The sequence below is a fragment of the Chiloscyllium plagiosum genome, unplaced genomic scaffold (genome assembly GCF_037043375.1).
Source record: "Chiloscyllium plagiosum isolate Xiang-an unplaced genomic scaffold, Cpla_swu_hap1 HiC_scaffold_9, whole genome shotgun sequence".
Classification (NCBI taxonomy): domain Eukaryota; kingdom Metazoa; phylum Chordata; class Chondrichthyes; order Orectolobiformes; family Hemiscylliidae; genus Chiloscyllium; species Chiloscyllium plagiosum.
This window is the reverse complement of record NW_028270147.1, coordinates 5,457,201-5,470,261: the sequence shown is the minus strand read 5'-3', so window position 1 is coordinate 5,470,261 and position 13,061 is coordinate 5,457,201. Positions and strand designations below refer to the sequence as shown.

At 43.2% G+C, this 13,061-nt stretch overlaps 1 protein-coding gene across 1 annotated transcript in view; it reads left to right on the top strand.

The window, feature by feature from the left end:
* The window catches only part of dnai3 (dynein axonemal intermediate chain 3), a 131,542-nt gene that overhangs the window by 58,468 nt on the left and 60,013 nt on the right, over positions 1 to 13,061 (top strand). Inside the window, exons 11-12 of the mRNA XM_043700114.2 lie at positions 5,553 to 5,675; positions 12,882 to 12,955. Of these exons, the coding sequence (XP_043556049.2) occupies positions 5,553 to 5,675; positions 12,882 to 12,955 (197 nt within the window). The remainder of the gene's footprint in view (positions 1 to 5,552; positions 5,676 to 12,881; positions 12,956 to 13,061) is intronic.

The following is a 13,061-nucleotide window of genomic DNA, read 5'->3' as shown; positions in this document are numbered from 1 at the left end:
AGGTGACTTGATCGAGGTGTATAAGGTAATGAAAGGCCCTTAGAGTGGATAGCCAGAGACTTTTCCCCAGGTCAGAATTGACTGGCATGAGGGGTCATAGTTTTAAGGTGTTAGGAGGAAGGTATAGAGGGGATGTCAGAGGAAGGTTCTTTACACAGAAAGTTGTGAATGCATGGAATGCGTTGCCAGCGGTGGTGGTGGAAGCAGAGTCATTAGGGACACTTAAGCGACTGCTGGACATGCACATGGACAGCAGTGAATTGAAGGGTGCGTAGGTTAGGTTTTTTTTTTATTAGGAATAATCCTCGGCACAACATCGTGGGCCGACGGGCCTGTTCTGTGCTGCACCTTTCTATGTTCTATGTTCTATATTCTCAAAAATGCAAATTGAATTCAGTCCTATGGGGTTATAGAGAAGTGAATTATCTCCAGTGGGAGTACTTTTAAGAGGTGCTTTTGGGATTAATGAAGTTATATTTTTACTGTGTATTTTGAAGTTTTAAACATGTGATTTATGGAAATGGTTTTGCTTGTTCTATTTATCTTCATTTTTTTCAGTGTAATAAACTTCTGTTTTTTTGCTAAGACCAAACCGGCAATCTTCCCTTGTACTTTTCTTGCCACTTGTACATTTTCCCAGTATTTTGTATTTCTGGTTCCTCAGGTCAATTGCAAGAGACATTTTATCTTCATCATTGTCTGTCCCCTGTTCCCATTATTAGCAGCATCACTGCAGTGATCTATCTCCATGTCTGTAACATTGTCAGCTTCAGCTCACTTGCTACTGGAACCTCATTCATTCCTTTGTTACCTCTCAAGTTGACTATTTTAATATATTTCTGGCTGATTTCACATTTTCAATCCTCTGTAAAATCGAGGTCATCTAAAACCTTGCTCCTTACGTTCAAATTCATACCAAGTCCATTTTCCTATCACCCCCTCTGCTCGCTGGCTCCACATCAACCAGTCACTTAATTTTACAATTTCATCCTTATTTTCAAACCTCCCCTACTCTCCCGCCCCATGGCATTGCTCTGACCCTCCCTCCCTCCCTCCCTAACTCCATAATCTCCTTCAACTCCTCATGCCTCTGATATATCAAGTCTCCTTTAATGCTGGTCTTGTATAAGTTCCCTTTGATTGGCCAGCAGTTTTGAGAGCCCCACATTTTCATTGGATGGCAGATGCCCTCTGACTGTTCATTTGAATGTGGACCTCAATGGCCAGCCAATATTTATAGCCCATCCCTAATTGCCCCTGGTGGTGAGTTGCCTTCCTGAACTATTACCGCTGAACTGCACTGAACTTAGTCCTCCAGGTAGAGTATGAACTAATGTCCTCTGCAACACTTACCTTTTTCTATAAATTCACTCTCTTCTGTTCCAGATCTGCTAAATGTAAGGGGTCAGTTTGCTCAGTTGACGAGACCTCTGTGTCAATCCTCACACTAGTTGAGGATTCTCTTTTTCAATCTCTCTCCTTGCCTGAGGCATGGTGACCCTCAGGTTAAACCACCACCAGTTGTTCCTCTCTCTAATCAGAGAGCAGGATTATGGTATGTTAGGACTATAGTGACTTTATTTAGTACCAACAATCAGATTGACAATCACATGCCTCATCTTGTCAGTCTTTTAAATTAATTAATGCCACATAAAAGCTCTGTTTGAGAAACAGAGCATATTGAATTTGAATTGAACTGTGATTGTGACTGATTGTCATGGAGAAATTTATCTTGTATCAAATAAAAACATGATTGTGCACCTTTATATGGTTTACAAAGGCTATTTACAAATATTATCCTTTGAAGTGATTATTCTTTGTCCAGGTTCTCATGAGAAATTTCCACATTCATTCAAAACATTTGACATGCCATGTGGTTTTAACCCCTCAGATATGACTGACTCAGTGAAGGCATCCTAAGCACAGGTGTTACCTTTCCAGGTGTTTCTTGTGCCTTCAGGTCATGGTTAGTTCAATCACACCATTTAATTGATGATTACAGTAACAGCTCGTACAGTGATAGTATAGAGAGAGTTCACGCCAACCAGTTGAAAGACTCCATTATACACCTTCATACAAATAGAACTTTATTTGATCTTCCTTCCAATTCATATACATTATTCTTGTAACTGTTAGTATGTGAAATAATTCCAGAGGCCAATAGCCTGTCACCAAGTCACCCTTTATTTACATGTGCACAGTACATGGACTCTGACCAGCCAGCTCAGAGCCAGTCCTAGGAGTGAGGAGACTCTCTGAGTCTATTCTGGCTGGTCCAGAGATAAAATGTAACTGTGCCCCTGTGTCCTTGATTCTTTGGCCAGAGTAAAACAACCTCTCAGTGTGTATGCTATCAAGTCTCATCACTTAATGATTAATTGGAATGTGGTGTGGTCTCTTGATCATTGATCCTGTCGTACAATCAACTGAGGCGTTTGGAAAGAAAGGAGCCAATTCACCAGTCCTCACTGGTCAGAGCAGTGAGGATGGGAGTTGGGAACAACGTGTTGCAGTTGTAGGAGACATCAGTGAGGCCACTTCTAGAATACTGTAAACAAATAGGGTGGCATGGTACCTCAGTGGTTAGCACCACTGCCTCACAGTGCCAGCACCATGGCTTCAATCCAGCCTCATGTGACTGTCTGTGTGGAGTTTGCACATTCTCCCCGTGTCTGTGTGGGTTTCCTCTGGGTGCTCCGGTTTCTTCCCACAATCCAAAAACATGCAGATTAGATGGATTGGCCATGCCAAATTGCCCATAGTATCCAGGGATGTGCAGGTTATGTGGATTAGCCAAGGGAAATGCGAGATTACAGGAATAGGGTAGGGGGGTGGATCTGGGTGAGATGCTATTCTGAGGATCAGAGTGGACCCAATGGGCTGAATAGCCTGATTACACACTGTAGGGATTCTATGAATTCTGGTCACTGTTCTATAGGAAAGATATTGTTAAATTAGAAAAGATAGTTGGTGGAGGTAGAGGAGGTCCTAAATAAATACTTTGCTTCAGTATTCACTACTGAGAGGAACTTTGTCATTTGTGAGGACAGCATGAAACAGGCTGGAATGCTCAAACAGGTTGATGTTAAGAAGAAGAATATGCTGATAATTTTGAAAAACATGAGCATAGATAGATTGCCTGGGCCAGACAGGATATACCCTAGGATGTTACAGGAAGTGAGGGAAGAGTTTAGTGTGCCTTTGGCCCTGACCTCTGTGTTCTCACTGTGCACTGGAGTAGTGCCAGATGATTGGAGGGTGGCAAATGTTATTCCTTTGTTTAAGAAAAGGAATAGGGATAATCCTGGGAATTACCGCCCAGTCAGTCTTATATCAGTGTTGTGCAAATTATTGGAGAGGATTCTGAGAGACAGGATTTATGATTAGCTGGAAAAGTATAGTTTGATTAGAAATAGTCAACATGGCTTTGTGAGGGGCAGATAAGCCTTAATGAATTCTTTAAGAATGTGACAAAACACATTGATGAAGGTAGAGCAGTGGATGTGGTGTATGTGGATTTTAGCAAGGCATTTGATAAGGTTCCCCATGGTAGGGTCATTCAGAAAGTAAGGAGGCATGGGATACCGGGAAATTTGGCTGTCTGCGCCATAGAAGACAGAGGGTGGTAATTTATGTAAAATATTCAAACTGGAGCTCTGTGACCAGTGGTGTTCTGCAAGGATCTGTTCTGGCACCTCTGCCCTTTGTGATTTTTATAAATGACTTGGATGAGGAAGTGGAAGGGTAGGTTAGTACGTTTGCTGATGACACGAAGGTTGGTGGAGTGGTGAATATTGTGGAGTGCTGTTGTAGATTGCAATAAGACAGTGACAGGATGCAGAACTGGGCTGATAAGTGGCAGATGGAGTTCAACCTGAACAAGTGTGAAGTGATTCAATTTGGCAAGTTGAATTTAAATGCTGAATACAGGGTTAAAGACAGGATTCTTGGCAGAAGAACTTGGGATCTTTGAGGGATCCTACAGTCCACGTCCATAGATCCCTCAAAGTTGTTATTCAAGTTGACAGGATTGTTAAGAATGCATATGTTTTCCATGGAATCCATAGAATTCCTACAGTATGGAAACAGGCCCTTCAGCCCAACAAGTCCACACTGACCCTCTGAAGAGTATCCCACCCAAGCCTATTCCTCTACCCTATTACCTACATTTATCCCTGATTAATGCACTTAGCCTACACATCCCTGAACACAATGGGCAATTTAGCACAGCCAATTCACCTAACTTGCACATCTTTGGATTGTGGGAGGAAACTGGAGCATTTGGAGGAAACCCACACTGACACGGGGAAAATGTGCAAACTCCATACGTAGAGTTGCCCAAGGCTGGAATCAAATCTGGATCCCTGGCACTGTAAGGCAGCAGTGCTAAACACTGAGCCACCGTGTATTGGCTTACATTAGTGGGGAATTGAGTTTAAGAGCATGAGGTTATGCTGCAGCTCTATAGAGTCCTGGTTAGACTACACTTAGAAATTGTGATCAGTTCTGATCGCCTCATTATAGGAAGGATGTGGAAGCTTTAGAGAGGGTGCAGAGAGGATTTACCAGGATGCTGCCTGGACTGGAGGGCATGACTTATGAAGAAAGGTTGAGGGAGGTAGGACTTTTCTCATTGGAGAGAAGAAGGATGAGAGGCAACTTGATAGAGATGTACAAGATGATGAAAGGCTTAGATAGAGCAGATAGCCAGAGACTATTTCCCAGGGTGGAAATAGCTATCAGGAGGGGGCATAATTTTAAGGTGATTGAAGGAAGGTTTAGGGGAGATGTCAGAGGGAGGTTCTTTACACAGAGAGTGGTGGGTGTATGGAATGCACTGCCAGCGGTGGGAGTAGAATCAGATACATTAGGGGCATTTAAGCGACTATTGGATAGGCACATGGAGGATAGTACAATGAAAGATTTATCGGTTAGTCTGATCTTAGAGTCGGATAGAAGGTCGGCACAACATTGAGGGCCGAAGGGCCTGTACTGTTCTATATTCTATAAAGCAGAGTTACTGTTGCAGGTCATGTGACCCTTCAGGTCTGATGGCAGCTCAGAAAAAGTTGGTTTTTTTAATGCAGAAGATAGGGTGGGAGAGGAATAAGGATTTAGCAATAGATGGAGGGTGGGAACAAATTGGACAGATAAAGGAGAATGAATGGCTACTGATGGAGACAATTATTGGCTAGCAATGGGTTGTGTGCAATAGCAGACCATGTGGTAACAACGCCTGGTGTGTGGGGGTGGGGGTATGAACATGGGAGAAGGTGCCTCAAGCCCTAGAATTGAGTCCAGAAGGCTGTAGAGTTCCTAAACGGAAAAGGAGATATGGTTCTTCCAGCTTGTACTGAGATTCCCTGGAGCACTGCAGCAAGTCTGAGACAGAGATGTTGGCCAGGGAACCAGGGAGGGGTGTTAAAGTGGCAGGCAGCTGGAAGCATCAGATTGATCAAGACATTTGTCAAAGTGTTCCACATTTCATGCTTCTTTTGGAAGTATAGATGCAAGGTGTTGGATAAAGCTTTTTGTGTTTGATTTCCCCGCAGCCTGAGTTAGACCCTGCACCTCACTGTGAGGTCCCCATTGCTCACTACTGCGCAGTGTCGTCAATCGAACATGGACACCAGTCCTTTGTTACCGATTTATGTTGGGTGCCTGACCACTTTGAGGTAAGTGAGTATTTCATACAAGACGTTTTGTTATTCTTTCATGGGATGAGGGTGCGTCACTGACAATTTGTTGCCCATTACCACTTGGCCTTCAAATGAGTTGCATTGCTGGCCCATTAAAAGGGTGAGGGGGTAGATGCAGAACCCTGGTAATGTTTAAAAAGTATTTAGAGATGCACTTGGCAATGCCAAGGCACACAACGGCTATGGGCAAAGTGCTGGCAAATGAGATTCGAATCATTAGGTGATTGATTTGGACCAGCATAGATCTGATGGGTCAAAGGATCATTTTTTGTGCTACAGACTTCTGTGACTCTAAAGCAGTAGAGTCAGCCACATCACTGTGTGTCACGTGTAGGTCAGACCAGGTGAGGATGGCAGATATGTTTTCCCTAAAGTACATTAATGAATCCAATGGAGTTTTTAACCATGCTTCACAATGATTGAAATTCTTTCAGTTCCAGATTTTTAAAATTAAATTCAAATTTCATCACCTGCGATGGAGGAATTGAAAGTGATGAAGAGTCATCTAGACTCGAAGTGTGAGTTTGCTGTCTCTCCGTGAATGCTGCCCGTCCTGCTGTAATCTTCAGCATTTGTTGTTTTCTCCAGAATATTAACCTGCGGCTCTAGATAATTTAATGATTTATGTGAATTTACCACTGGGTGGTGCTGTACTCATGATCTCGATGGCAAATGATTAGGAAGATGTGAGTTCAAATCCCACCACAATAACTGGGAGTTTGAACTCAGTGAAGAAATAAATCTGAAATGAAAAGGCAAAGCTGTCATCAGGAATGATGACCCATAGGGCCAGCAGGTGAACTCAGTGATTGTGTTACATTTAATTAGGAAGAGTGTACAATTATCATGTCCCACGTTTCCTCAAACCATCACAAACTGAATAAATATCTAAACTCTCAATGAGACCACCGAAAAAGATCAATTTGCCTGTCTGACTGCTACCCAGGGAAAAGAAAATTCACACCAAGTTTCATCAGGAGCAGCACTTAATTGGATTATAGGTCATCCCATCACTTGTTATTCATAGAGGTATACAGCTTGGAAACAGACTCTTTGGTCCAACCCGTCCATGCTGACCAGATATCCCAACCCAATCTAGTCCCACCTGCCAGCACCCGGCCCATATCCCTCCAAACCCTTCCTATTCATATACCCATCCAGATGCCTTTTAAATGTTGCAATTGTACCAGCCTCCAGCGCTTCCTCTGGCAGCTCATTCCGTACACGTACCACCCTCTGTGTGGAAAAAGTTGCCCCTTAGATCTCTTTTATATCTTTCCCTTATCACCCAAAACCTATGCCCTCTAGTTCTGGACTCACTGACCCCACGGATAAGACTTTGCCTATTTATCCTATCCATGCCTCTCATAATTTTGTAAACCTCTATAAGGTCACCCCTCAGGCTCCGACGCTCCAGGTAAAACAGCCCCAGCCTGTTCAGCCTCTCCCTGTAGCTCAAATCCTCCAACCCTGGCAACATCCTTGTAAATCTTTTCTGAACCCTTTCAAGTTTCACAACATCTTTCCGATAGGAAGGAGACCAGAATTGCACGCAATATTCCATCAGTGGCCTGACCAATGTCCTGTACAGCCGCAACATGACCTCCAAACTCCTGTACTCAATACTCTGACCAATAAAGGAAAGCATACCAAACACCTTCTTCGCTCTCCTATCTACCTTATTCAGCTGTTGACAATTTCCTCACACCGTTTAACACTCTTGGTCACCTGCCTCAGTTTATTATTTACCACTCCACTCACACCAGCTGTATGATCTTGTGATCCCTCTGCCCATAAGTTCTGTGTTCTGTGTCCTTCCCTCTCTCTTCACCTGAGTAAGGGACTCTGCTCCATAAATTTGTGATTTCAAATAAAGTCGTTGGACTATAACTGGGTGATTTGTCCATCCCAGTCCAACACCAGCATTTCTACATCAACATCTTGCACTGTGTGGTTTAAACTTTACCCCTTCAAAAATCCAAATACACACACCAAAGTAAAATTAAGATGGATAGGAGATCACTTAATGTAGTTACTATGAGTGAAAAATGAACATAAACAGGGTGATCAAAAATCCAGGCCAGAAAAGATTTTTTCACAGCCTTTTTGATTTTAGCAAAGATGAGATGCTCTTGTGTCAGTTAACCTCTGATCCAATGGTTGATCAGCTGGACCTAAGTCTGATAATACAAATAAAGTATTGCAGAAATGCAGATGCTGAAAATCTGAAACAAACACAAAGAATGCAGGAGAAACTCAACAGGTTTGGCAGCATCTGTGGAGAGAGAAACAGAGTTAGTGTTTCCAGCCCAGTATGACTCTTCTTCAGTTATGAAGACATATGAAAAAATCACCCTCATCTCAGTCCAAAATGACCTACCCCATATCCTTAGTCTGTGACCTCTGGTTCTGGATTCCCCAGTGATCAGGAACATCCTTCCTGTGTTTAGCCTGTTTAGTTCTGTGAGAATTTTATAGGTTTCTATGAGCTCCTTCCTCATTCTTCTGAAGTCCTTTAAATGTAGTCCTAACTGATCCAGTATGTCTTCATCTGCCAGATCTGCCATTCCAGGGATCAGTCTGGTAAACCTTTGTTCTCCCTCCATCGCCAGAATATCCTTCCTCAGATAAGAAAACTAAACTCCGACACTATACTCCAGGTGTGGCCTCAACAATGCCCTTTACAATTATAACATACATCCTTGCTCCTGTATTCAAATCCTCTTGCTATGAATGCCAACATCCCACTTGCCTTATTCAATGCCTGCTGCACCTGCAATGGTTACTTTCAGTGACTGGTGAACGAGGGTGCCCATAGTTTGTTGCACCTCCCCCTTTCTCAATCTATTGCCATTCAGGATATAATCTGCCTTCCTGATTTTGCTACCAAAATGGATAACCTCACATTGATCCACATTATACTTCATTAGCTATGCATTTACCCACTCACTCATCTTGCCCAAATCACACTGAAACACTTCTGTGTTCTGCTCACAGCTCACTATCCCACTTAACTTTGTGTTGTCTGCAAAAGTTGTAGACATTACATTTTAATCATTGACATATATTGTGAATAGCTGGGGTCCTCGCATTTATCCCTCCGGTTCCCCACTGGTCACTGCTGGCCACTCATAAAATGACCAATTTATTCCTACTCTTTATTTCCTGTCCAGCAGCTAATTCTCTGTCCATCTGAATACACTAATTCTCAATTCCCCTGTGCTTTAATTTTACATGCTAATCTCTTATGTGGGTCTTTATCATTGGCTGTCTAAAACTCCAAGTAAGCCACATCCACCGGCTTCCCCTTATCAACCTTGTTCATTATGTCCTCTCAAATTTCTAATGGATTTGTCAAGGATGATTTCCCTTTCATAAATCCACATTGCCTCCGTTCAGTCCAAGTGCTCTGCTGTTAAAACTTTGATAATCAATGAATGTAGCTATCACATCAGACCCTGGTCTAACTATGATTACCCTGTACATTCACTCCTCACTATATTCGGATTCACTATCTTTGGGCTTAGTCATGTAGTGGTTGTTACGAGGTCAGCCAGGTGGACCGCATAGAATATGAGTTGCCTGATTTGGGGCTGTTAATCTGGACCAATGAGGGAGCCCTGGCTGACAGATATAAACAGCATTGATTAGATTAGATTCCCTACAGTATAGAAACAGTCCCTTTGGCCCAACAAGTCCACACCGACCCTCCAAAGAGCAATCCACCCAGACCCATTCCCCTACATTCACCCCTGACTAATGCACCTAACACTACAGGCAATTTTGCATGGCCAATTCACCTGCACATCTTTGGATTGTGGGAGGAAACCGGAGCACCCGGAGGAAACCCACGCAGACACGGGGAGAATGTGCAAACTCCACACAGACAGTTGCCTGAGGTGGGAATTGAACCCAGATCCCAGGTGCTGTGAGACAGCAGTGCTAACTACTGAGTCACCGTGCCGCCCCTCTCATAGATAGTAATGTTTGAGTAGATGGTGTTTTGCCACCCTGGGGAAAAGACCTTGTCTAATTACCCTATCCATGCCCCTCATGATTTGGTAAACTTCTATATGGACACCTCTCAACCTTCTACACTCCAGAGAAAAAGTCTATTCAACTCTCCTTATAACTCCAATGCTCCAGTTTCAGTGACATGTTTGTGAACCTTTTTTGCACCCTTTCAAGTTTAATAACAGGGTGACCTGAACTATATGTAGTATTCCAAATGTGGCCTTATCTGTGTCTTGCATAGCTGTAACATGACATCTTAGCTCCTCTACTCAATGCTCTGACCAATGAAGGCAAGTGTACCAAACACCTTCTTCACCACCCTGTCTATCTATGATGCCACTTTCAAGGAACTATGTACATACACCCTTAGGTCTCTCTGTTCAACAAAACTCCCCAGGGCCCTATCATTAATAGCCTTCGTCTAAGGAATGGGGAATTGAAATGCTGAGCAAGATCACTCAAACAGCGGAGTGATAAATGACCAGCTAAATAATGGTAAGAACCCTGGAATCTTAACTTCGTTTTTATTTGAAGCGTTCCATTGTGATCTTCCCCGTCTCTCTGAAAGAATTATTGGGCCATTAACAACTCCTCTGACTGGATTGCTCCTTCAGTGTTACACTGGGAAAGCCAGCTTTTATACACCTGTGTGATTTATATTTATTTTTAATTAATTATGTGATGAAGGCTCATGATATATTATAATTGCTTTTATTTGGAAACTTGAGTTATAAAGTGGACGGAATGGTGTATTGTGTTAAGATTGATTTGTGTCTATAGCATGTTGGTTAAGAAGGGGAGACATTGGGTTGAGCCATTTCTTGGCTAAGTGTGCATTGTGGTGAGTTTCTTGAATGATTTCTCACTGTGGGCCCTTAGCAAGTTTTCTCACCATATATTACCAATCAACAACCTTCCCCATCATTGTGATGGCTCTTAAGGTCTGATTCAATGGATATCTGGATCTCCACCATCTCTTGTGGCCCGACCAGCTTTAAAATCTCACTTGGCATCTGAATGAGCCCTGTTAGTCTGGAGTGACCCTACGGGGTTCCAGATAATTGCCCCAACATGGCAGACAGGGGTAATTGGCTCCTACAGACAGAGTGGTGCAGACATGGGATACCCTCATCCCCCTCCAGAACCAGTTGAGGAGAACATGACAGCAGGCCATGCCTGGCCTACTCTGAGGTTACCACCCGGATCAGCACAGTATCAGGGTCTGGAGGAATGACCAGCATTGTAGGAAGAAGGTCATTGTCATAGAGTCATACAGCAAAGAAACAGACCCTTCAGTTCAACTTGCCCACCTTCTCCTCTCCATATGTTGTTACGACACGGCAGTGAACCCTTCCGTTAATTAAACCAAACACCCATAAACGCTCACCTCGCCTCGCAATCTGTTAAAATATAAGTGACAGAGAACTCCCCAAATTTCACTATTTAACGAAAATAGCATCAAGTTATTATTTTAACTCTTAAAGTGAACATTAAACAAAAACTATTCACAAATCTAAGCCCCCCACTTCTAATTGCTCACTATCTGCCTCCAACTCTATAACAATATGCTGTTCCAAAAAGACACTGATTAAAATTACATCAATTTAATTTCAAAACAACACAGTCGTGGTCTTCTTCTGTGTCTTCACTCTTCTGGCTGATGATCTCCCTGGGCTGTCTTCTTTCTTGTTACTGTGAGTATGCTTCACATGAAAAGGTATCTTCTATAGACAGAGTTTTCTAATTCCTTTGAGAGCAAAACATTAGATGGGCAATTAGCTCTCCAGAAATTTCTCTCTCTACGGCAGTTGCTGTCTGACCAATTTTCAAAATGTCCACAAACTTAAACCCCCAACATCAGTCGTCTCCTTGGTTTGATGTTGGAAAAACAATAAATTCAAACTCAATTGGGTTTTAGTATCCTGGGACATAATTTAAACTGATCGATTTAATTTGAATTGTTGTCAAAGCAGCAACCAAAACTCAGGTATCCATTTCACAGCCAAATGTTACATATTTTCAATTTTCTAGGACACTCTGGGGCTGCCATTTAGTTATATACACAGATGCTTGGTAACCTCTCAATTCAGAACAGCATTGTCTCTCTCTTAAAGTTACAAGTACATGCCTTCAACTTCATAATAATGTACCAATGTCTTCTCTCCAATACCTCACACTCGCTTACTGTCTCTTATACTGTCTACACTTTCTACCAAGGTTCATCCTCACTATCGCCTACAACATCCTCCCTCACTCACCATCACCCACCCCAAATCCCTGATACCACTAACCCTGTGTGCCCTCTGTGCTGCCCACAGTCTCTCTTGGGGCACTCCCCCCTGCACCAATAGTAGCAGCTGTGCCATCCACCTTCATCCCTGTAATACCCACCTCTCTCTCATTCCAGGAGGAAATAATCCCCCCAATGGGGCAGAATGAGGCAAGATGGGCAGATGCCTTCCAGACATTCAGTTCCTCACCCATTATGTGGAGAGGATCCTGACTCTGACCACCCTGCGGGACTGCCTGACGGTGACAGAGCCTCTGGACAGGTCTTGGAGGATGCCCCTGCCTTACTGCTAGTGAAAGCGAACTTCCTCAACGTGACTGAGGCCTGTGGACGACAGTAGCTGCTGTGCCACTCACTTTCACTCCCTGTAATACCCAGCTTCTCTCATTCCAGCAGGAAAACAGCCCACAAAAGGGCAGACAGACTCAGGACAGGTGGTGGGCTGCCAAATGTTCAGCACCTCACTCTCTATGAGGGGAGGATCTGAGTCCTGACTGCTGAGTGGCCGACTGACCACATCGGAAATCTGGGAGAGATATCAGAAGGTGCCCTTGCCTCCCTTACTGTGCTGGGACATCCTGAATGAAGACCATCTTCCTTGACTTGACTGAGAACTGCTGATAGCTAAGACAAGCCTTCTGGCCTTATGCCTGCCTTAAATAGCAAGGAAAGGCAATGGAAGGCAGGGGTGCTGTGAGAGTCCAGGTCAGCTCAGAGTGAGTGGGCACTTTAAGAGCGAGTTAAGGAGCTCAAAATGGGCCACAAAATGCCTTTAAATTTTCTACTATATTGAAGGTGCTACATAAATGTAAGTAATTGTTGTAACACTGTATAAACTACATCACGTTGCTGATAAAAAAATGTTGTTCCTTTTCAAGATCACAAGATTGGGCGTCCCATGTACAAATTCAGAAGGGATGTGTGTCCAACTTATCACATGCTCTCCTGATTGGTAAATACTTTCATACTTAATCGTTGTACATAGTCTATTGTTCATTTGCAAGTTATCATTGCTACTTTTCTAGAAGGATCAGGGCAGCAGGTATGTGGGAACACCA